The sequence below is a fragment of the Cryptomeria japonica genome, chromosome 5 (assembly GCF_030272615.1).
Source record: "Cryptomeria japonica chromosome 5, Sugi_1.0, whole genome shotgun sequence".
In the NCBI taxonomy this organism is placed as follows: domain Eukaryota; kingdom Viridiplantae; phylum Streptophyta; class Pinopsida; order Cupressales; family Cupressaceae; genus Cryptomeria; species Cryptomeria japonica.
Window position 1 is genome coordinate 846,070,658 of NC_081409.1, and position 25,809 is coordinate 846,096,466.

General features: G+C 34.0%; 1 protein-coding gene across 1 annotated transcript in view; it reads right to left on the bottom strand.

Annotated features, from left to right (window-relative positions):
* Window positions 1-15,243, bottom strand: part of LOC131072451 (protein XRI1) — a 61,209-nt gene extending 45,966 nt beyond the window's left edge. The window contains exons 1-3 of the mRNA XM_058008614.2: window positions 14,511-15,243; window positions 6,327-6,394; window positions 6,007-6,076 (exon numbers count right to left, since the gene is read on the bottom strand). Of these exons, the coding sequence (XP_057864597.2) occupies window positions 6,007-6,073 (67 nt within the window). The 5' untranslated portion in view covers window positions 6,074-6,076; window positions 6,327-6,394; window positions 14,511-15,243. The remainder of the gene's footprint in view (window positions 1-6,006; window positions 6,077-6,326; window positions 6,395-14,510) is intronic.
* Between the last annotated feature and the right edge of the window lie 10,566 nt (window positions 15,244-25,809).

Consider the following 25,809-nt stretch of genomic DNA (forward strand, 5'->3'; position numbering starts at 1 on the left):
TGTGCATCAGATTATAGTTATTCACTAGCCTTTTTCTCAAAGCATTGCAGAGCTATAAGCATGTATTCATGGCTTTACGTAATCACACTAAATTATAAAGTGCCAAAATCAATTTTTTGTGGGGGGTTGTTTTAGGGGTACTTTTGTGATCTTTGTATTCTCAAATCCCTATATGCAGAGCTTATTAATTTTTACAATGAGAAGTAAATAACTCTACTATCGTGAGTTAAAGAATTGTATTGGGTAACTCAAAGAACAAAAATATAACCTATTGTAGATACAAACAAAGCTAAGTTATTTAATGTGATAAATGCATAGGTTCTTTTGTCTGGTTGTAACTCTAGATCTTCTCCTTCACGTTTCAAGTTTAGATATTTGTAATGCAATATTATCAAAATTCCTATATTCACACACTAACATTTTTTAGATTGAAAATAAAATTTACCATTGTGAACTAAATAATTGTATTAGATAGCTCAAGAAACAAAAATAGAACCTGATGCAGATGTTAAAAAAGCGAAGTGCTTTAATAAAGGTAATGAAACACATCAGTTCTTATGTCTATTTGTATCTCTGGATCTTCTCTTTCACATTTCAAGTTTAGATACACCTGATGCAGTATTGGTATAACTAGAATATTGTTTAGCAAAATAGATGAAAAACAAGATCATCAATTAGGAAGTGTTCCATGGGGACGCGTCCCCCAAGAAAACCTGCATCCCTTGTAGGGGAATGTTTCCAAGACTTGGGGCTTGGGGGAAGCGTCCCCCAACAGTACCACCACTTCCGCCACCTTTGTCGGGGACGTCGTCGGGTCTCTTGTTATATGTAATATGTCGTTACATATTGATTGCAACCTTTAACATCATGAAAAGCAATTGGCCATTCAAGGGGCACTCACAGAGATGTTATATTGCAGATTTTGCCTTGAAGATTTTGAAAAATCCCTTGGTCTTATAGGTTTAAAATTTGCTTGTGAGACACAAGGAATATTGTCAAACACTTGTCAGACAGTCCTCCAACTTGCTGTTCTTATAAAATCAGTCTGATATATCCTTATATAATGACTTCCTAAACTTGGAAAGTCAACACTATCATGCATAATGCATCATCTAGGACATTCTAAGCCTTTAACCACACATATACATGAGTTTACAATGAGTACATATGCACTTACAGCCAACTGTCAATTTGTCAAACATTTAACATGGAACCTCAGATAAACACGTATTCAAGAACACTCTTATTCGTCCTTAAATTCAATTGCAAATGATCATACAAGTCCATAAGTAATTTTCTCCCAATGACCATACACTTGACACTAATTTCTGTGGACAATAGCAGCCATTAAAGTCTGAGTGCGAAACTGAAAATATAATGAAATGAACCTGATAAATCTGCAGTGGAGTAGGAAGCAATATGGTGATCTACAAGCTCACCCAAGTGCCAAAAAGTCCTTCTAAAGGTGACCCTCTTAGTGCTGTTAGTGTAAATGCTTACTGTAGTCTGAAGACATGAGATGTGATACTGATAACACCCCACACACCTCCACCAAAGTGCCCGATTCATCCACTAAAGGATATCGATGAACATCTAGACAAGCTTTGTTCACAGATCGTTGTGAAAGGGGCTCATGTCTGATGCTGTACTGCTGCTGATAAAGATGACTCAGAAAAAAACCACTGTTGCTGCTGTTAATAGCCTCCCATATTCACCCACATCTGATCGGAATTCGCCTCCTTGACAGCGCATAACCTTTCTTAAGGATTTCCAACCATACTTAGGCACTATAGGTGAGTTCAATGGGTTTAGGGGGTGGCAGACCTGCTACAACTCGGCCCTTCTCAAACAATTAATTTATGCACTTTTAACACCAATAAATCCCCTTGAAGAAATCGCCCATGCTCTCCCTTCAATCAGCAATCAACAAATGGAAGAATCGATGCTCCAAATGAGAGATATGAGTGAAAATGTGGTTCCAAGAGGTCTGCAACCTTTTTTAACAGCAAGCTATAAGTCCTTCAATCTGCCTCCAATTTGTCTCCAAAATCTCCAAATGAAGTCAATAGGTATTGCCAAGGTTTAAGAATGAATATTGCTGATGTAGAATACCTTGAACGAGGTGGTCTCTAAATCTGAAAGTCTGAAGCACCACCACCATCAAACTGATCTGAATCTTCAATAAACCCAATGTGAAGAGCTGGGTGCTCCTCACTCACAAGCAACCCCTTGAGAGGTCTTTCACTCCCTCAGTTATGCAATCTATGGGAGTTTTTCGTTCCCAAAGATTCTAAGTCTGTAGACACCCTTTAGGTTCTACAAAACCCTTTATTTCTTCAATCTCAAATCCAAGTCTGCATTCCTTCAATCACCCTCTTCTAGTTATCTTTTTTTTTCAACCCGTCATGAGACACCTTCTAGAAGGGGGTAGGTACACTTTATTCATTTTAATTAAGTGAATAATTTAATTATTATTTTATTTTTATACTTTAGTCACTTTTAATTAAATTAATTAAATATAAAGTCACTTTTTAATAATTAATTTATTTTAATGACTTTATAAGAAATTAATTTAATTAATTTCTCCTTATTACTCTCATTAGCCTAAAGGCTAAAATTGGGGACATCACAGATTTCAATTCACCTCTATTTTTATATCAGCACCACCCCACCACCACCACCTCCAGTTCGCCACCATCCCCAAATTTACGCCCTTGGTCGCCCAATCCTTGAAACCCATCCCCCCGTCAAGAAACTATGTGGAACTATGATTAGAAATAACCTTATTAGTCTTATTGCAAACAATTTTGAATAGATTTAGGACTTCATTTCACAACTCAAATCACTAAGGCTACAACTAGAGTTATATAAGAGCAAGAAAAGAGACAATGCACAAATTATTCTCGATGTACTTTTAAAACACAATCATAAATATTTTGTCTTTGTTTCTACCTTCTATTCCACTAAGGATGCTTTTGACACAACGTTTTCCATGCCTTCTTTTGATGAGTTCACTTAAAGACTATCAAAAGAGAACGAAAATTTAATTTAAATGGGCACACTTAAGTCTTCTTGATCGCATGCATTGATTACAAACTAATCTACGATGCTTCAGAAGGCCTTAGGTAGTTTACATGAGAAACAAAAAGACAAAACCTTCCTTATCTGCTTCAAAGGTAGAATCATAAAAATCAAGGAAGGTCAAATGTGTTTAATATAAGAGGGGCACAATGAATCTGACTGTATGAAGGAATAGATGGACTGGTTCACTAATATTGTCATCGGTCTTTTTGATTCTTTTTCTAAGGGTTTTCCCTCTTCCTTTTCCAAATCTGATAAGGGAAAAAGTAAGGCATTAGTAGCAATCACTTCTTTATCTTCTTCTAATTCATAGATTACTAACTCCAGTGCTTCACAGCACATAGCCTCTTCCAAAGACTTGTCCTCATTAGAGCCGCAAATTCTCATTGCTGATGATTCTTTAGTAGATGTCTATGGATTTTTGACTTTGATATGGATGACAAAACATTCAATAATGTTCTTAATGTACCCTCTTTGTCAATAAATCTCATTTTTGTCTATCAGATCTCACACAAAAGCATTGGAAAGAGTGTTGGATTCACTCTAAATTTATTTTTAATTCAAGAATTAGAAGATGATGCTCCAATTACAATTGGAAAGGTTGATTAACAACCCAAATTGTATTCATTTTCTCACTTTGTCCCAAAATCACCTTCCATTTCACTTCTTACTCATACTAAAATGTGAAAAAATTCTCGTATGAGCAGTTTAGTCATGTAAACTACCGCTATCTCCAAGAGGAGACATACATGGACAAACCATAAAAACTCATTTAAAGTTCTTGATATGCAAACTTTAGAAGTCTCTTTACAGTCTCAAACAAGCCCCTAGGACTTGGTATGGAAAGATGGATTCTTCTTTCTTTCAACAGTGTTCTCTAAGTGTCACTTAGATCCAAATGTCTATATCGGGTGACAAGATGATGTGCTTTTGATCTTAGTTCTATATGTTGATGATCTCATCATCACATGGAATACTTCATAAATCATTGGGACAATATAGTCAACTCTACATGACAGATTTGACATGGCATACTTGGTCTTCTACACTACTTCATCAACATTGAGATCACTCAATCTAATTTCACAATCAATCTACCACAACCTAAGTATGCCCCAGATATTCTCGCGTGATTTCACACAGCTATTTGCAAGCTTGGACCAATTCCCTTTCCTTTTGGAATCAAGCTTCTTTTTGGAATCGAACTTGAGGCTAAGTGTTCCACTCCATCGAGTGATGCCACTTTGTATCACTAGCTTGTTGGATCCACTACACAATAGGTAAAGATATAGATTTGATGGGAAACACAATATCAAACTAGGTTGTGGCAATTCTTATGATTGTGAGTCAACCTTAGCTTATATTCTATCTTCGGTATAGATTGAATATCAAAGGGGTTGTCAATACCACCACAAAGACCATCTAGCTTTAACAGATCCTTAAATGTTTGGTTTTCATTTCAAACAACATTGTGATAATCAAAATGTCATTTAGTTCTCATGAAAATCAGTCCAACATGAAAAGACCAAACACATCAAGGTCCAAATGCACTACATCACAAAGCTCATTGATGAAGGAATCATCAATCTCTATTTTTATCCTGCTTTGGGCCATGTTGCAAACATCTTAACTAAGCCCTTCACAAAAATCAAATATGTCCATTTGCAAGCTGTGTTGGGGATTTGGGAAGCAATTACTCTCTTATCTCTCTCGTCATTTGGGTGGCTATCTCTCTCATCAAGGTCCAAATGCACTACATCACAAAGCTCATTGATGAAAGAGTCATCAATCTCTAATTTTATCCTGCTTTGGACCAAGTTGCAAACATCTTAACTAAGCCCTTCACAGAAATTGAGTATGTCCATTTGCAAGCTTTGTTGGGGATTTGGGAAGCAATTCCTCTCTTATCTCTCTCGTCTTTTGGGTGGCTATCTTTCTCTTTGGGGGATTCTTTTGTACATGGTAACTATCATGGCATTGTCTTTCTAGGACCCATTTTACCCACATAAACTACACTTAAGGGGGGGGTATTGACATAGTTATGCATTTTTATGCATACTTTACACAATAGATTAAACTTGCTTAGATACTTTGTACACTCAAGTTTAGTTAACACTTGTCTTTTTTGGAGTGTGAGGTGTCATCCTCTTCATTAGTAGTTACACTTTCGTTTTTGATGAATGAAGTGTAATCTCACTCCTTGGGAGTCACACTTCTTGAAGAGTGAGTTGCAATACTCTTCTCCTCATATTTTCTATAAATACAACTTCATTAATTTAGTTTACTGATACACACTTTAAAAATGGAATAGTTAAGTTTTACTCATTGCATTTTGAATCTGTGTCATTTCCTTGAGCAACTAGGTTATTTGTTAAGGCATTTGCTCCTACTTAGAGATCTCAAGCAATTCTTTGAAATCTTACACTCTGTAATCTTCCCAAGTGTTCAAAAATAGTGCAATGATTCTGGGATTTAAATGTATTTGAGGCATTTGTGAAATTGAATAAATTTTGCCGGTTTTTCTCTCATCTGAATTGAAATCTCATTACAGATCAGGAAATGCCTACATTTGAACCTCACAAGAAACATTAGAAGTTGGATTTCCTTCAAACTTATCAAAATGTAAAATACCGTGTAAAACTTCAGGTTGGGAAATGTCAGATTACATGGGATTTACAACAATAATCCACAAAAAGAGATAACAATCTAGGAATTTGCTGATCTTACCAAGATTCAATAAATAATGCAAATAACCAACAAGACCATCTTGGATTTCAAAACAAAAGTAAGCATATAAGAAAATTACCAATAATCTTACCAAGAAGCAGGAATCAACATGCAAGTGCACAAGTCTGCAAGCTTGACAATCTTAATTAGACTTTAATGCAAAATAAGTTAGATGAAATTTTCACTAAAGCAACTTACCCAGAGGTGAATCACCATCTAGCTGAAATTCCTCCCCTTGCCATTGCCAAGATTCATTAAAGGACATCTTCTGAAAAAATCAGAAGATACTATCAAAAGAAAAGCACCAATATTCCCTCAAAGCAGAATTCCAAAAACAATTACATCGTGAATCAGCAGATTACTACCAAAATGATTTTAGGACAATTTGAAAGCCAAAGTTAAGCAACAAGAGGATATTTTTTAACAAATTTTGCACATGCATTCTACAAAGATCTTTGTTTAAAAATTTATTAAAAACATGGAGGGAGAGAGAAAATTGCAAGGAATTTGTCACCAACATAATCTGATTCAGAGCTGGGACAATGAAGTATTTGTCTAGGTCTCTCCCACAAGTTGCCGCTCAAGACTAAGACAGAAAAGAACGAGTCAGATAAAACAATAGAATATGGAAATCCTTTTAACTTCTATTACAAAGAATAATAGCAATACAAATGAGACACATTGAAAATGCCAAGCTCAGATCTTAAAGCTTGAGAGCCTGATCTTGTGGCTCGCAACAAAAATCTTTCAAAGTTTGTCTTTCTTTCGTTTTTTACCTAGTGCAAAAATGGGCTTGAAAATCAGTTAAAGGATTTTTAAAATTTGCTGATGGATGTTGACTTTAAGGTGAAAGCCTGAAATTTTTTCAGTGTAGTTCTTGGAAACATTTGGAATGTTTTGATGCAATATTTGTAAATTTATGTGCATCAAACCAGATGAAATTAAATAAAGCATTAAATGGAATGAAAGAAGCAAAACTACCACAAGAAATTGTTTTAAAGATTCCCCAAAACAAGTCAAATAGAGCTCTAAATAGAATGAGGATTACCATCATAAAGAAATGTTGGCTTTGATCTTTTGCGAGAATTGTTTTTTGAAAATTTGAGAAAATGAGGTAGATAGTATGTTAAATGCACATAAGCAGCTAAACTGTGTAAAGAAGGTCTAATTTAATCTTTCACAAGAAATATTTAGAGGAATTGCAATCACAAGCCAAGTAATGCTTGAAAAATGCAATCGTTGCATTTGCTATATTTGACTAACACGTCAATTTGGAGCTAGATTAGTGTTTCCTTCAAACAACGTGCCTCTAAATTGAAAAATGCAATCATTGCATTTGCTATATTTGACTACCACATCAATTTGGAGCTAGAGTAGTGTTTCCTTCAAACGTGAGGCTCTAGTTCTTCTTCTACTCCATCACAATCACAAGTCTATAAACCTCTGGTTGATATTCTCCTACACCACTAGTATATCAAAAACATAGTTGAGTTGACTTCAACTCCATATCTCATTGCTTTGTCACATTTTGGCTACTTCACTCAATAGCAAACCAATTTGGTTGGAAGATGTATCATATGGATGTCAAGAGCCTTTCTAAATGGAGATTTGAATGAGAAGGTATACATAGTACAGCCTACAAGATTTTGAGTTGCTAGTAGTGATCATCTAGTTTTTTGGCTTCTTAAGGCTTTGTATGGGCTTAAGCATGTTCCACAAGCCTGGTACATAAAAATTGATCAACATCTTTGAGATTTTTGTTTTAGACGAAATCTTTCAAATCTAAATGTCTATGGAAACAGTAATGGTGATGACATCGGGATTCTTATTATCTAAGTTGAGGATCTTGCCATCACAGGTAGTGAGGCCAATACATTGCAGCTATGAAATCTAATCTAGTAAGGCCTTCTACAGTATTGCTTAGATTTAGACCTCTAGCAGCATGACCACTTTATTTTTTGGGAACAGTTTTGTATTTGATGGTAATCCTTCCACCATACCTGTGGAGGTTGAGCTAAAGTTGATAGCCAACGATGATTTGTCATTGGTTGACGAATGATGAATCACTCTATAAACAATTCGTATTAGTTTGATATATTTTGCCCCCATTCAACTGAACCTTTGTCTCATTGTTAGTTATCTTATCTCTCTATGTTTTTAGCCCAACTGAAGCTTGTCCATTAACAGGAAGCAAAAGAAGTGTTGTGATATGTCAAAGGTACTCTTTTGATTTGACGTCCTTCATTAGAACATAGAAGGTGTCAAGTTGACAAGATAGAGAAGTTGGTTCAATTGATACTCAATGATCAAGCAATAGCTCTATATCTTTGTTAGGCTTAGGAGTTGTATTATGAAGAAGTGAGCTTCAACACTTCATAGCTTTATATTCCACTAAAGAAGGGTACAAATCAACTATTAATGTCACTTGTTAAACAGGCTGCAGCAAGTTTTGACTCTTGAGTCATTTGCACCTTTCTTAGATTACACTAACTCCATATTCTATGTTAAAGATGTAATAACACCTCATTGGTTATGTCTCAAAAGCTACTTAGAATTAAGTTGCAACCACCTTGTAGCTTCCCTCAGTCAATAATAGATACAAACCATACTCATTCAAGTGTGTATCACCCAATTCTCTTAAACCCCATGCATTCATTATTCCAACAAGATATACAAAGAGATAATTGAGGTAGGTATTCAACTCATTCATATTAATATTTCCAATTTCTGATTTTACAGTAATAAAGTTAGCCCAAAGCTTTTGAGATCATGCTTAAATAAATAGAGAAGCTTCTCCTAGTACTAACTAAACACTTATATCATTTACCCTTAATACACCTACCGGATTTACAAGAAGTAATTTGTATATGATCTTTCCTTTCATATTACATTCCATTGCACCAAGGGTTTGATAGAATGAGCTTATTTCTAATATGGTTTGAGCATTCAAGCCAGAGCATCTTGACAAATTGAGAGTAAATTTAACATATAAATTCTCTATCATGGCATCTTCCAAACTGTAGTTCAAAACTTGTAAAGATAACTCAAAAATTAAGAGAACTTTCTATTATCAAAGATCACCCAATTATCGATAACATTTATGGTAGGCTCATCATGAGTTATATCTATGTTTAAAGTTATCATAATGGAGTACTAATCAGAATCGAGCAGTTTAATGAAATAATCAACAATTTTATTCATCCCCTTTTTACATGTCATAATGTCTGAGTTGACCCAAAATACCTTCCCAAAAAATGATCATGGAAAGAGATCAACCTGAGAGGCTCAATGTTGTATGGGTTCTTTTTATTGTCTTCGTAATCTCTTATATAATTAAAAGTTAGATTGTGATCTTCTCTCATCTATAAAGTGTTGAGATTACAATTTTGAGTCAAGATGTTGAATTGAGCCCTCTCCATTCTCACAGTGAAACATCCAAGAAAGATATTGTCCTTCTTTCCCTTTAGAATAGAAATGTCAACTTTGAAGTTAATGAAGAGTGGTCACTTCCAATTTTTGGATACTTGTAAAAGCTAGAGTCGAAAGGTGCAAATTAAAAAATAGCAAGAGAGATGATATTAAACCAAATATATTGGTCATAACAATTATAATTAAATTCTTTAAATTTTGACTTGATCTTCTTTTTAATACAGCAACATATACTAAAACATTGTCTCTTCATCCTAATGATGGATCATGGAGCATGATTTGGAACTTTGATGCAAAAAACTCACACAATTGCATCCAAAAGCATTCTTGATTTTCCCAATACCCTCTATCTTTTGAATTTCCATTCTATTTTGAAAAGAGTAGTGTTCATTTAAGTTAGGGGTTGTAGATTCTTCATATTTCCATGCTTCAAAAAGTAATATGAGATCAATTGAGAGAGTATTTAACTTAGTGTAGGGCTCTTTATCTTGGGAAACCTTGATAATTCCATGCAAGGATCCTAAAATCACATTATCCTATTTGTTATTTTCAAGGTGGTATTTCATTATAGCCTATTTCCCTACTTTCCTTGTTTCATTAGCATTTTAGACTCCTTAAGAATACATCAAAACCTTTTAAGTTGAAAACTTTTCTTAAAATGCTTTTATTTATTCCTTTTGTTTTTAAAATAACATGGGGATACCTACTCAACTTATAAATTTAAATATAAAACAAGATATTGGTAGCCTTGCTCTATAATACTACCTTGTTAGAAGGGATGCAACTTGTGAAGACTAAGCTTGCAAGGATTACAAAAACTCCTTGGAAACCTTTTCTTCACAATTAAGCTAGTGAAGTTGGGCATTGATTTTAAGCCCCCTAGTAGAGTCATTATCAGCAATTTCCGATGCCTCTAAAGAAAAAAGTATAAGGAAGGTCAGCAGCTCTTAACAAAGCTTCTTAACGCTCTTCAAGATGTTGTCAACCACTATTAGTAGGCCTTAAAAATTCAAGAACCTCCACCTAAGCACAAACATGCTCTTCAACAATGCATTAGTGTGGTCCCTATCAAGTCTCCAATTTGTGATAGGCAACAAGCAACCAACTTCTTATCAAAAAGACCTTCATGAGATGGTTCTTAGTATGGCCAATGACAAAGCTCCAAGATTTGATGGATTTGTTTGCAAATTCTACAAAGCCTTATGGAATACTAATGGTAATGATCTTTTCCATGTTTACCTAAAATCTTATTATTCAAATTCTCTAGGTGATGTTATGAACAAAAGGTAATATTAAATTCATACCTAAAGCCTATGATCCAAAGGATATGTGCAATTGGATACTGATCACACTAATGCATGTCTTCTATAAAATCATTGCTAAAGCCCTTGCTCTTTAGCTGCACAGTATGCTTCCTCTCATTATCTAACCAGGACTAATAGGATTCATTAAAAGAAAACACAATTTGGACAATATTATTGCTATTTGGAAGTAATGGAATGGATTTGACATTATCACCAATAAGCCATTTTCATCAAAATTGATTTTGTCAAACCTATGGTCATAGTGAGTGACCCTTTTATTCTACCCTCACACAACTGTTAGAATTCGCACCTGACTTCGTACACTATGTTCGTAAGCTTTTTGCTGACAGCTCTTATTGTCTTGCCATTGATGGTAGACAATCTTTGTCATTTGAGCTTTTTGTATCTATATGGAAAGGTTGTCTACTTGCCCTTGCTCTTAATTTGATTGTTACTAAGGGCTTTGGCTATTTAATTGCAAGTGGTGTCTTGCATAATTTAGTCAAATGCATCACTCTTGAACTCTTCCCAATTTTTCTAGAACTTGTTATTGGTCATTTTGTGATGATTATTTTCTCACTCCCCTAAAAAAAGAGGATAGCGTCAAGCAAGCCTTGCAATCTCTTGATACTTTCTACTTAGCTTATGATTCTGCCATCCAATAGCAGAAAACACAATGTTATAAGCAATCATCCCTTTCTTTGCTTGCTTGCTTTAATGCCCTTGGATGGAGGTGGATAGACAATGGTGATATACTTATATCTCAGGGAATCACTTTTGCCTTTCAAGATTCTTCTTCTTCTCTACGGCAATTTGCTGTTGCTTCTTTTGCAAAGAAGTTGGTCTATTGGATAACTTCACCAATTTGCATTGCTAGGAAGTTTCAAGTTTGTTCTGAAGTTTTAGCAGCTACCTATGTGTATTAGTCTTCATGGTGGGTGCCTTTAAAAGCTTCCTTTGAAAAGGCTTGAAATTTTGCTCTTGTTTTTTTTGGGGGGGTTCTTCAAAACAAGGCAAAGGTTTCCGCCATGTTGTCTAGGATTATTGTTGCCTTTCTAGTGATTCAATTGGACTCGGTCTCATAGATTTCTAGCTTTACAATTTGGCTCTTTGTGGTAAGTGGACAATTAAAGCCCATGGGGAAAATGATGCATGTAAGATTCTTGCTATGAAGGAGCCTATTCAAATTCAAGGCACTTTTGTGATTAAAAATATATGAAAGACTTGGGAGGCTATCAAAATATAGTAGATGTGAAATTTTAATGTTTTTCACAATGGACTCTCTACCAACTAGCAATTTGTTTGGTAGTCTCTTGTGATTGCTTGCCAAGATAGACCTTTAGCCAAAATTCCATGGGCTTATGACCTTAAATTTTTTCACGGAGGTGTTTAGAACATTTCCAGCCTCTTCTTGAAAGTTGCTAATAATTTGTTAGCTTGGCCTAAGGAAAAGAAGAAATTTAGACTTACCAATCAAGATTTTGAACCTTGATAAACCTTTGTTAAGTGTCTTACCCTAGACATGCTTCACAAATTTGAGTTTAGATCTAACAGAACTTGGTGGAAAGATTGGAAATGGTATATTGATATTAATTTTGCAATTATAGACCTCACAAACGATATTTGTGGCACTCTCTAAATCTACGTATGGTTCAAAAACTTGATGATAGATGGTCTTTACAATGCACAACTAGCCAATGGCACAAAAGATTTCAAATTATTCAGTTGGCGATTCTTGAGTCTAAACTTGCTCATTTTGCTTCATGCTTCTCTACTAGGGTCTTCCATTTGGGGATTGTTCAACCTCGTTGTCCTTTTTGTGGATAGAAAGAAAATCTCAAGCATCCATTATGATTTTGTTCTAGAGCTCAGGTTGCTTGTAACTGGATTCATGATTTTCTTTCAGCCATTCAAATGAGCCTTTTCTTGGCATACGATTCTTTTGGGGGATTGGCTCAAGCTTCATGCTAAATTTACCTAATTATGGCATGCTTTCGAAGTGAAGTTAATTGTTTAAATTTGGAAAGATATATACTCAGCTCTATTCTCTACATTTATTGATGTTCATTATTCGATTTAGAGTAAATCTATAATTTGCTCCAAAATTCTTTTACAAATTCAAGAACAAGCTAACAAGTTTGCCCTTGGGGTTGCATTTTTTGCAGTTATTCCTTGCTCATTGAGGCAACACTCTCTGCATGGTTGCTAGTGTCCCACCAACCTTGCCCTCTCATTAGGATCATTCCCATCCTCAAGGGCATCAATGAAGATGTAGTTGCAATTCTTGAAATTATAGAAATTGATTTTCATGGTTCTCCTCCACCTTAGCACAAAGTACGTGGATAGTCTCAACATACTCACCTACCCTCTGTCACCTCACAACCCCATGGTAGGGTGACTCCAACAGGCTGATACTGAAAAATTTCCAAGACTGGCTTTAGCTATTTCATCCACAAGGAATGTTAGTTCTCCTCTACATGGTGATCACCAAAAGCAAGCAAATAAAGATATTTCCATTATGAGATGGGAGCCTCTTTCTAATTGCCAAGATTTTCCGGATAGATAGTGTAAACCTCAGGACCTTCTCATCTTATAGCTCTCCCTACTTAATGTTTGATCCACATTTCTTTTTGCTTATTTTGAGGTTGTTCTAGGTAACGCCTAGATTGGATTTCAATTCGTATTCCCACTTTTTTGCAAACATGGTGAACATTATCTCTTTTATAAATTAATATTATAGACACTAATTCATCCCCCCAATACTTACTTAATGTTTGATCCACATTTCTTTTTTCTTATTTTGGGATTGTTCTGGGTAACGCCTAGTTTAGATTTCAATTCGTGATCCCACTTTTTTGCAAACATGGTGAACATTATCTCTTTAGTCTTTTATAAAGTAATATTATAGACACTAATTCATGCCCCCAAAAAAAATTTGTTAGATCTATAAATTGTTTTAATAATATCAAATAATTTGGTTACAACATTTTTATTTATAGTAGATTTGGTTTTTCCACCATTCATATAAATGAGCTATAACTATGTAAGTTTATTTTGCATTGACATTTTATATCACGGTCAGTGATCCATCATCAAGATGAGAAGAAAAATGAATGGAATGCAGAATTAATTAACTACCTACTAGGTGAAGTCAAGAGAGATGAAAGGAGTACACAGTGAACAAGAGATGAAGGGATAAGTGTAAGCAAGGGAGGCAAGGGGGAGGCACATAAGATTGATTGCAAGTTTATTATGCTCCTGCTCAAGCTCTAGTATCCTACTCACTCTGTTTTTTATTGGTTAGATGTTGAAGATTTGGTTCGGTTTAGAACGTATACTTCTTCAAAATTCTTTAATTTTTTAATGCAGTTTTTAGATTGCTGATATAACTAGGGTTAGACGCTTACTTTTTCATTTCTTCAATTCTTGTTCTATTGTTCCAATTTCTTTTCATTCAGTTTTTACTTCTCCATTTGCTAGTCTACTTTTCTCTCTAGTTCTGCAGGTTTTAGTTGAAGTTTTGCTTCTTTGGTTGTAACACTGATATGGAATTCCCTACATCTTTTATGGAATTTATACTTCTTTTTTCTGTTGAACCTTAGGTATTTATGATGGTATCTATCTTTCAGCAAAAACAATCGCAGTGGATTTCTATTGTTAACCTGCAAGGCCTGGCCGTTGGGCTCTAAATTACTTATTCAAAGTGCATTTCATATTACAACTTGAGAGAAAAAAAAATGTGAAAAGGAAACTATGCACCTGAATTCAAAGTGCCACTCATCTTAAAAATCATTTATACTTCTTTTTTCTGTTGAAACTTAGGCATTTATGATGGTCTTTATCTTTGAGCCAAAACAATCGAGACTATTGTTAACCTGCAAGGCCTGGCCGTCGGGCTCTACATAACATATTCAAAGTGCCACTCATCTTACAACTTGAGAAAAAAAATGTGAATAGGAAACTGTGCACCTGAATTAGAGTTTGAAAACTGGACCCCAAATTGTAAACACGGTAAAAAGACGCAGCTCCGAATCACAAAGAACTGAAGAGACTTGCTGTGCTTACTCCCTGTAATTACAGCAATGGGGCTATGCAAAATTGAACCGAGGGAGGACGAGACTGTGGCCTTTTCAGCAAGAAGCTGAGCACCAAAATTCAATGCCCTGTATGTCTTGGGATCTACTCCCGCCTCTTGGAACCAAATTTATCATCTTTTGTGTAAAATTCAGTTAGGAGAGAAAACCATAATGCAGATTGTGGTGGGCATGAGCAAACACATAAATCCAGTGAAATGAAAGACAATGTAGGTAGTAAGTAGTTCAGATAAATCTGGGTAAAGACGGATCGCGAGCTGGAATGAAAGGATGAGACGCAGGGGCCAAAAAAAGTAAATGGGTTAAGCAGGAGATTGTTTAGCGCTGAAAATGGAGGATAACAGGATAAAAAGCGTGAATGAAAGTGAATGAGATGAGAGCAGGGGGAACAAGGATGCATGCGAGCCCCGAAACGTCAGTATCATTCCGCATTCCTGCAGAACAATGTCTGGCGATGGATTTATTGATGGGTTTGTTGAAATCGTTTGGGAGGGAGTTCATCTGTTACATGTAATAACTCTATTCCAAGCTTTTCAGCCATCTCGCCTTCTCGGCGGGAATGGAATGAGGAGGGTTCACATCAGTTGGGATTTTCATTTCTTGGATTTTATACAAAATCCTTTAAAGTAGAAGAAATTTGAAGACGTATTGATATTTGTATTATTGGTGAACGTAAGTAGAACTGTATTTTAGATATTTGTATTATTGTTGAACGTAAATAGATCGAAGGTATGTTGGTTTTTATCAACTGTCTTTTCATCATTTATAAGTAGATTGTATTATAATATATTATAATGAGATTAAATCTTGATAAAATATCATAATTTAATATAAAATATCTGTCAAATAGATTTTACAAAATAGAATAATTTAATATAAATTATTTGTCAAATATATTGTACAAAATATTATAATTTAATATAAAGTATTTTTCAAATAAATTGTATTATAATATTTTGTTAGGTGATTAAATCTGAAAAAATATCATAATTTAATAAAAATATTTGTCAATTAGATTGTATTGTAATATTTTATTATGTGATTGAATCTTGATAAAATATTATAATTTAATATAAATTATTTGTCAAATAGATTGTATGTTATAAAATAATATTTTAAAATTTCATAATTGTATGTTATTATTTTTTAATTTTAATTATTTAAATAATTTATAATATATTTTAAAAATTATAATTATCTTTAATCTTATATATATATATATAGCAATCCAAAAAGAAACTGTAAATAAAAAAATGAAAAAAATATTTTTTAATTTTATATATAATATAGATTTTATAATTTGTATTTATTTATTTTTTTTACTTTAAACTATTTATTTTGATTGTGATTTTAAACTCTCTTGAATGGAGTCTTTTTATATTCTATTTTGGGTGGTCTTTTTTTAAAATTGATTTCTTTTTGCTTATCTAGACTCTCTTGAATAGAGTCTTTTTATATTCTATTTTGGGTGGTCATTTTCTAATTTTGATTTCTTTTTTGCTTGTCTTTTGCTACATATTCAAAGAGATTTTGAAATCTAATTTATATTAAGGTATTATTATTTTTCCTTGTGGGCAGGTGATGTGATTTGTTAATGCAAAGAAAATAATATGAGTAAATTCCACAAGCAAAGCAATAATTTATTTTTTACTAATTTTTCACATATTAAATGATTAATTTATTTTTTGTACTATAATATTTTGACATTTGAAATTAAAAATTTGATGAAATTGTAAAAGTTGATTTTTTTCTCGTCTTTTGCTTTTGATAATAAAGCAGTCAAAACAAGGGGGCTGATCATGAAAATACACAACAAGCCTCAAAAGAGAGCAAAACCAAAACAGCCTACAACTATTGGATAACCCAAGATTGTTGATATCTAATTTGTTTTACTATTTTTTTCACATATTAAGGTATGATTACTATTTTTTCACATATTAAGATATGATTTTTTTTGTGTGTGTTGTTTTATAGCTTTATGCTTTGCATGGTTCAATATGTTCACATTTAAAAATAGATTTATAAGTTAAAATTGTGAGGAAGAATAGAGATTTCAAAATTTAAATCAAAAAATAAAATATTCTTATTCTAAATTACAAATTAAGTAAAAAATAACTTATTCAATAACATGCAAATAATTTTTTTCCTATTCTAGATTAATTGTACATTTCATATTAAGTAAAAAAAAATTATACAATAATATGAAAAGAAATGAATTTACCAAATAACTTCATGGTGAAATGGATTTATTCTATGGATTGCTTCAAAACATGGGTACGTCCTGTACATTCCCTTTTTTCTCCTAAAGCTTTGAAGCTCTATTTATATTTTTTTTTGTTAGGAGGATGGACACTTATGACCTGTCTAAGAGATCTAAAGTGGAGATTGAATGAGAAAATTTCTCTTGGATGAAAGAGAAGTGTGTGGTGTTGATTTGTTTTGTTCAAAATGAATGGATAAAATTAAGTTGGTAAGAAATAGAAAAAGTTATAAAACAATTAGTTGATTGGAGTGATTGAGGAAAATACATTAACTAAATAATAGAAAGTATTTATTTAATTTAAAATGTGAGATAGAAATTAAACTAGTTAATTGATTAAGTATGAGTTTGTTGTGAGATGAAATAATATAATTATTAATTAGTTGTGAACTTAGACATGCAACCAAATGACTAAATAATAGAAAGTATTTATTTAATTTAAAATGTGAGATAAAAATTAAACTAGTTAATTGATTAAATATGAGTTTGTTGTGAGATGAAATAATGTAATTATTAATTAATTGTGAACTTGGATTAATTAAACAAATTAGACATACAACCAAATGCTTGTAGAATGCTTTGCTTGTTAGAAAGTAGAGAATATAATAAATAAGAAAAAAAAATTATTTAATTAATAATATAAACATAATATAATATAAAAAATACATAATATGAAATAATTTAATTCAATATAATTAATAGTATAAATATAATATAATATAATACAATGATATATTTATAATATAATAATATAAATATAACATAATATTACTTCTCTTTGTTTTAATGAAAAGGGTGCTACCTCCATGGCTCCATAGTAGCAATTTGCTTTAAATAAATAACATAATATTATAAATATTAATATAAATACAATGTAAAGTAATACTATTATCTAATCACTATAAGGATTACTTTAATGAAATATTGTCTTAATATATTATTATAGTGAGAAAAGGCATCCACATTCTCTTAAAGTATAGGAACAATTTTCATTACAGACAAAACTTTGGTAAACATGTTAGTATACATGTATCATTAGAAATGGTCTTATTATGTCTAGTATTTTATGGAGCTTCAAAAATGACCAATCACAACAAAGATGACATTTTTTTTTTTATTATCTATAAAATATGCTTAATTTGGATCCTCAAATGTAATTATTTAATTAATGAATGGTGAGGATGTTAGTATGGTGTTAGAGTATTTTATACTCTTTTAAATAATATTGAATTTAGCAACATGTTAAACCATTCTAAATTGATTATAGTTAGCTTACATATATTAAATTATTATTGAATTCCAATCATTAGAATGGAGAGGCAAGGGAGAGCGATCCAGGGGAATTCAGAAGTAAATCTTGGTATGGAGGAGAAGGAGGATACTTGGGCTATAGACCTTTTATGAATTGTGGATAGAGACATTTTGATATACTGTCATGTGGTCATAATCGGTTGTTATGGGGGCAAAGAAAACAAGAGAGGAGATTTGGTGGTGGGTGAGACAAAATTGAAAGAATGCCAAAGAGGTATATTTCATGCCCGGATAATTTTTCATGGTTGAATTTGGTAGTGAAGAAGAGAGGAATGATGTATCTGCAAAAGGTCCATGGTGATTTGGGGACCTTTATATATATGTTCAAAAGTGGGTGTGAAATTTTGATCCAATTGCCCTAAACCTGAAGTAAAAACTGTTATGGGCGCGTTTGTATAATCTTCCCTTTGAATTCTAGAGTGAAGATTGTTTGAAAAAGATTGGGAATAGGTTAAGACAAACCTTAGAAATAGATATGATATGGGTGATGGTGATCAGATTCATTATGCCTGAATAAAAATATTGACGATAAATTTTGTCTTAAAAGAAATGAAACTTTTGCTAGTTGTTGGGTGGTGGAAACAAAAGATCAAAAAAGAGGGGGAGAATTGTTTTGTATTAGATGTAGGAGAAGAAACCATAATGTAGACAATTGCAGAATAATATAAATAAATTTTGGAGGCAAAAGGAGAGGAATGAGGCGGTAAATAATACAAACATTCTAGCGGAAATAAAGGAAAGAGTATATTTGCAATTGGATAATAGTAAGGCTATTATTGTGGTAATAGGGAAGGAGGAAGGGGAATGTTCTTAAGGGAATGTTGATATGGTGGGAGAGGATACAGAGGTGTGGGAATCTTCACCAAGGCTTTAATATTTGACAGAGATTCCAATGATTATGTGAAAAGAGGAGGAAGATAAATTAGATATTACTAAAGTGAGGACCATTAGTCTGACAGTGGATAATCCCTCTAAAGAAGCATCTATGAAATCAAGAACAGGGATGAAAACAAATAGTAAGAAGACAGCAAAAGATGGATTGCTTCTTGATCAAACTTCCATCAAAACATACCTTTTGAGATCCAGGGTAGGCAAACCCTCCCTCAGAGGGAAATGAAGATTCTTACCTAGAATGTTAGGGGCTTAAATGCCCCTAGAAGAAGGTGCTTGATTAAGCTCCCAATTGATAGTCAGTTGATTGCTATTATAGTTCTTCAAGAAACTAAATTATCCAAAGAGAATGCAGAGGCCTTTGTAAAATATTATTTCGATTGGTCGGGATATGCACATGAAGTAGTTGGTGCTTCAAGAGGTTTATGTATATTATGGAAACCCAATAAGCTATTAATTTTAATATTCTCTACAAATCATAATTGGATTAAATGTGAAGTCAAAAATCTTCTCTTTGATTTAAATTTTTTCTTTATAATGTATATGGTTTGTCTAAAACTATTGAGAAACAGGAATTGTAGAGAACATTGAATTTGGACTTGCAAGGTCGATAATGTAAAGCAATTTTAGCGAGGGATTTTAATGCCATTTTGCATCCAAATCAATAAAGTAGGTGGATTGGGAAGAATATGCAAACACAAATTGATTTTTATCATTTTGTTACTTTGAATGGGTTGTCTGATATTGTCCCTTAAAATGGGAAGTATGCATGAACTAATAGGAGATTAGGTTTTTCAAACATAGCAGAAAGGTTGGACAAGTTTCTTCTAACAGATGAATGGTCAGGACAATCCATAACTCCAAGTACTTTGATTAAGCCAATTCCGCTATCAGATCATTTCCTAGTGGAATTGAGTATTGCAAAAGGGGTTCAAGCATGAAGAAATCAATTTAAGTCTGAGAAAATATGGTCAAATGGCCTGGTATGGCAAACATCATTGCCAATTTGTGGGTGGAATTTGGCAACGTTAGAGAAATGAAGTGTTTTCTTTTTGCAAGAAACTACAACTTTTAAAAGAAAAATTAAAAACTTGGAATGGAATAGTTTGCAAGAATGTGTTTGAGGAAAAGAAGAGAATAGAAGGAGAATTGGAAAAATCAAGTAAATTTTTCATTCAACAAGGCATGTCCCAAGAGGAATTTGTAAGAAATAAATAACTAATGAAGAAGTATGAAGAAATATTAGAAAGAGAAGAATGTTACTAGAGATCTAAATCTAGGGAGAATTGGCTCAAGGAAGGAGATCAAAACACAAAATTCTCACAATTCCACAAAAATGAAAAGAGGATGGAACAGAATCGCACAAATAGCAAAGAATGATGGTGAACTTGTCACGAAGGAGATAATAATACAGGAAGATGGGGTTAGGTTTTTTAACATACTACTTGGTGGAGAAGAGAGTGCAAAAATCCTAAATTGCGATTTCATAAATGAGATACCTGCACTAGTTTCGTCCAATGATAATCAAATGTTGATGGTACATGCCTCCTTGGAAGAAGTGAAGGAAGCTACTTTTCAAATGAACCCGGATAAGGCAATAGGACTAAATGGGTTCACTGCATTAGGTTTTCAAAGATGTTGGGTGACCATGGGCAAAGACATTTTGGCAATGGTAGAAGAATCTAGAAAACAAAGATTGATGTTCAAAGAGATGAACAACACTAATATCGCATTGAATCCTAAAAAACAAGAGGTACATAGTTTCTCTTATTATCGTCCTATATCTTTATATAATACTATATATAAGATTGTGGCATGGCTAATAGATTAGAAATAATTCTACCAAATATAATATCATCTGAACAAAGTGGTTTTGTCCCTAGTCAGAATATAGAAAATGGCATAATAATAGCACATGAAATTCTTTATTCAATCAAGGAGAATATGAGGAGCATGATTTTGAGACTGGATGTTAAGAAAGTGTATGATCATGTACAATGGAGGTTATTAATTTTAGTCATGAATAAATTTGGCTTCTGTGAACATTGGGTAGAGTAGGTTTTCAGTTGCATTTCTACTTCAAGGTATTATATCCTCAATAATGGTCTTCCATGTGGTTTCTTCCAAGGGGAAGGGGTTTGCATCAAGGAGATCCTCTATCTCCATTTCTATTTGTGATTATGGAAGATGCACTTAGCAAGAAAATTGCAGCGTTAAGAAGAGTAGAAGTTTGGTCAAGCATTAACGTGGTGAAAACTTTGGCTTCTTTATCACACCAATTATTTGTAGATGACACTATAATATATGGTAAGGCTTCATATGATGAAGCGTCAGTCATCAGCAAGGTGCTAAAATATTATTGCTCAGTGTTGGGGCAACAAGTAATTAAGGAGAAATCGAGAATCTATTTTTTCAATATGGGTATGACCACTCAAAGAAGGATAACTATGATATTGGGTTATGGAGTGGAGAAATTGCATGACACTTGTTTAGGGGTGTCGTTATTTTATGGGGTTGTAAAAAGTACTCTATGGAAGGAAGTGGTTGAGAAATGTAAGAAAAAGATTAAGGATTGGAAGGGAAGGTGACTCACATTGGTAGGAAGGATAACTATGATTAAAGTTGCCCTTTCGGTGATTCCCATTTACATGATGTCCACTTTGGAGATAACAAACAAATCAATAGGAGACATAAACAAATACTGCAGGAAATTTTTATGGGATGGGGCAAATGATCGTCACAGAATTTGTTTATTATCCTGGGATTTAGTGAAAATATCAAAACCAGGAGGAGGAGGAGCAGGCATTAGGGACGTGAGTATCCAAAACAAAGCATTGGTTGCTAAGTTGGTATGGCGTATGTTTAAAGATCATGAGACACTTTGGAGTAAAATAATCAGGAAGAAGTATCTAGACGAGGATTCATAGGAGAAAATTCTCACAATAGTAAATCCCCCTAACAAATCGACAATGTGGAATTACATGAATAAGTGTAGAAGTGTAATAACGGACCATTTATCTTGGAAAATTAAAAATGGAGGTAAAGCTGATTTCTAGTTCAATTCATGGAAAATATATAAATCAATTATAGAGCTTCCTCGTATGGAAAGAGCTAGAGAAATTTTAAGCCCAACCGGGGAAATAAAGTAAGACAATACATGGTGAAAGCAAAGAATAATTGTTTTCTTTCAAATGGAAAGAGGTAAGTATGTTAGATGGGGAGTTAAAATTTGTTTTGGAGGATGAATTAGCAAGATGACAAATTATTTTGGCAAAGGGTGAAGATGAAATTTTCTAGTGTGCTATGAAATTTGGAAACTATTCCCCAAAATTGGGTTATATCATCATTTGGGTTGATGAGGAGCATTGTGAGTGGGATCTTGGATTATATTGGAATTCTAATATGGTTAAGTGCACAAAGATGGTGGTCAAAAAGGGGGGTATAAATGGACACGTTTTTCTGAAATCAGGTGAACCTGAACTTGGAGGCAAAATTTGAAAGTCATCCACTCAAGATATGAAGATAATCAAAGAACAAATATTGTAGTACTTTGAATCTAGTTTCCAAACTACTAAACTTTTTCAAAATTGGATAAGATTAAGGGGGTCAAACCCTTCGCACACAAAAAAATGACCCTAATTTTTTCTGAAAAACATAACATAGTGTCTAACGTGCGCATCAAAAAAGTCATAGTTAGATTTAATATTTTGACAAATCCTTTGGCAAAAAGATAGATAAGAGTGAGCACTAGAAGATATGTATTTTTCTGTAATTTTTTGTTGAGTGTTTTTTTATTGTGATTTTTCCAATCGAGCACATCCTGAAAATTAGGTACCTGTTCATGCGCGAAGCATAAGTTGCACTAAACAAATTGAAAATACAATTTTATTTTTTTAAATTGTAAAGAATCAAGTGCACTACAATAATATATAAAAAAATTTAAATTTGGATTAGTATATCAAAATTTATTCAAAAAATGGTGCACCTATGTCTGTGAGAACTATGGAGACACTAGTAAAAGAAATTCAATAATAATATGTTATTGTTGTTCAAATTGAAAAAAAATTATATGGTTAGAAAGCTCAAAAGATGGGTGAAAATATGGTGGCAATTTTAGAAATACCCACTCGATGAAGTGTAAACCTGATGATGACAAAGTCGATAAACCAAGTTGATAAAATAAAACACGTCAAAAATGAGAGAAATGGAGGGAAATCAAACTTCCAAACTGTAGCTTTGTCATCCAGGCCTATTTCCAAGCCTAAACAATCAAAAGCACATATGGGGTACTTATGGTGTAAGAAGCGCGTACGCGCTCTTTTTACTATAAATAGCGCGTACGCGCTATTGTATAATATGATATTGTATATATAATATGTGTATCTACATATAATATATGTAATATATAACATGTGTATAATATGATATTGTATATATAATATGTGTATATACATATAATATATATTATATATATATAATATATTAAGTGTATATATACACATGTAAGTGTATTGTCTCCCCCTCTCAAACGCATACAAGGTCTCTCTCTCTCTCTCTCTCTCTCTCTCTCTCTCTCTCTCTCTCTCTCTCTCTCTCTCCTCCCTTCCTTCATACCCCATCCCTCTTTCTCTCCCTCCCTCTCTCCCCTTCTCCCTTCCTCCATACCCCATCCCTCCCTCTCTCCCCTTGTCTCTTCCTCCATACCCCATCCCTCTCTCTCTCTCTCTCTCTCTCTCTCTCTCTCACTCTCTCCCCTTCTCCCTTCCTCCATACCCCATCCCTCTTTCTCTTCTTCTCTCCCTCCCTCCCTCCCTCCCTCCATACCCCACTGCAACTGTGTCTGCACTTCTATAGAAGTAAGTGAATTTATTTATTGTCTGCAACTTCCTCTTTGATTTTTATCATGTATGCTCTCCTAAGAAAATGTTCTGAAATTGAACCACGGGTGTATTATTGTGACAAACAAGGAAACCTGCAACAATATTCTTCTCGAATGTGTTTTTAATGAGCAGAGCAGATGTGGAAAATAGTGTCAACAAAGAAACATGATGAGTCAGAGTACCTGCAATATATTTTTCAGAAGGAAACAACCGATAGGAAGAGAAAGAGGGAGAGTAACATAGATTATGTCCTAGAGAATGATAGTGGTGGGTATGCGAGAGTTCCCATGTTGTTACACAACGCCTGTCACCTAAAGAAATTAAAGTTTGTTGCATGCATGGCAGTGATAGTATATGATGATCATAACTTGTCAAATGACTTGGAATGGTACAATCGAGATCAGTCCTATAACCTTGCAAGTTTAATAGCATCATATGTTTTAGAACTCAGGCAGTACTCTTAGGGTTAGGTCAAGCTCTTACACTTGCTTTTTAGCAAAGCCTTGTTGTTTGTTCGCTTGGAGTCTCGTTGTATGATGTTCTATTCATAACTTTAAATTTAATATATCATTTTATTAGCCCACCATATGATCCCTTAGGTGTCATTAGAGGTTGTGTTGTTTCCTAAGAGGTCATGTGGTGTTTTGTGACCCCTTAGGACACCATATGACCCCTTAAGACACCATACGACACATAACAACACCATATGGTGTCCTAAGGGGTCATACGATGCCATATGACCCCTCGGGACACCAATGACCCATAACAACACCATATGGTGTTCTATGACCCCCCAGGACACTATTTGGTGTCGTTATAGGTCCTATGGTGTGCTAAGGGATAATATAGTGTCATATGACCCCTTATGACACCTTATGACCCCTTAGATGTTGTTAGGGGTCATATTGTGTTCTAAGGGTCATATTGTGTCCTGGATTCTCTCTCTCTCTCTCTCTCTCTCTCTCTCTCTCTCTCTTCCTCTATACCCCATCCCTCTCTCTCTCTCGCTCTCTCCCCTTCTCCCTTCCTCCATAGCCCCATCCCTCTTTCTCTTATTCTCTCCCTCCCTCTTTCTCTTCTTCTATAATTCCTATAGTCACAATCAAGATCAGTCCTATAACCTTGTAAATTTAATAACATCATATGTTTTAGAATTTAGGCAGTACTCTTAGGGTTAGGTCAAGCTCTTACACTTGATTTTTAGCGAAGCCTCATTTTTTGTTCGCTTAGAGTCTCTCTTATGTTGACAATGGTCTAACTTAGCTATATCAAAACTAAACTACTGATGTTCTATTGTATGATGTTCTATTCATAGCTTTATATTTAATATATCATTTTATTATCCCACCATATGACCCCTTAGGTGTCATTAGAGGTCGTATTGTTTCCTAAGAAGTCATATGGTGTCCTATGACCCCTTAGAACACCATATGACCCATTAAGACACCATACGACCCATAACAACACCATATGGTGTCCTAAGGGGTCATAGGATGCCATATGACCCCTCGGGACACCAATGACCCATAACAACACCATATGGTGTTCTAAAGGGTCATATGGTGTTCTATGACCCCTTAGGACACTATTTGGTGTCATTATAGGTCCTATGGTGTGCTAAGGGATAATATAGTGTCATATGACCCCTTAGGACACCCTATGACCCCTTAGATGTTGTTAGGGGTCATATTGTGTCCTGGACTCTCTCTCTCTCTCTCTCTCCTCTCTCTCTCTCCTCTCTCTCTCTCTCTCTCTCTCTCTCTCTCTCTCTCTCGCTCTCTCCCCTTCTCCCTTCCTCCATACCCCATCCCTCTTTCTCTTCTTCTCTCCCT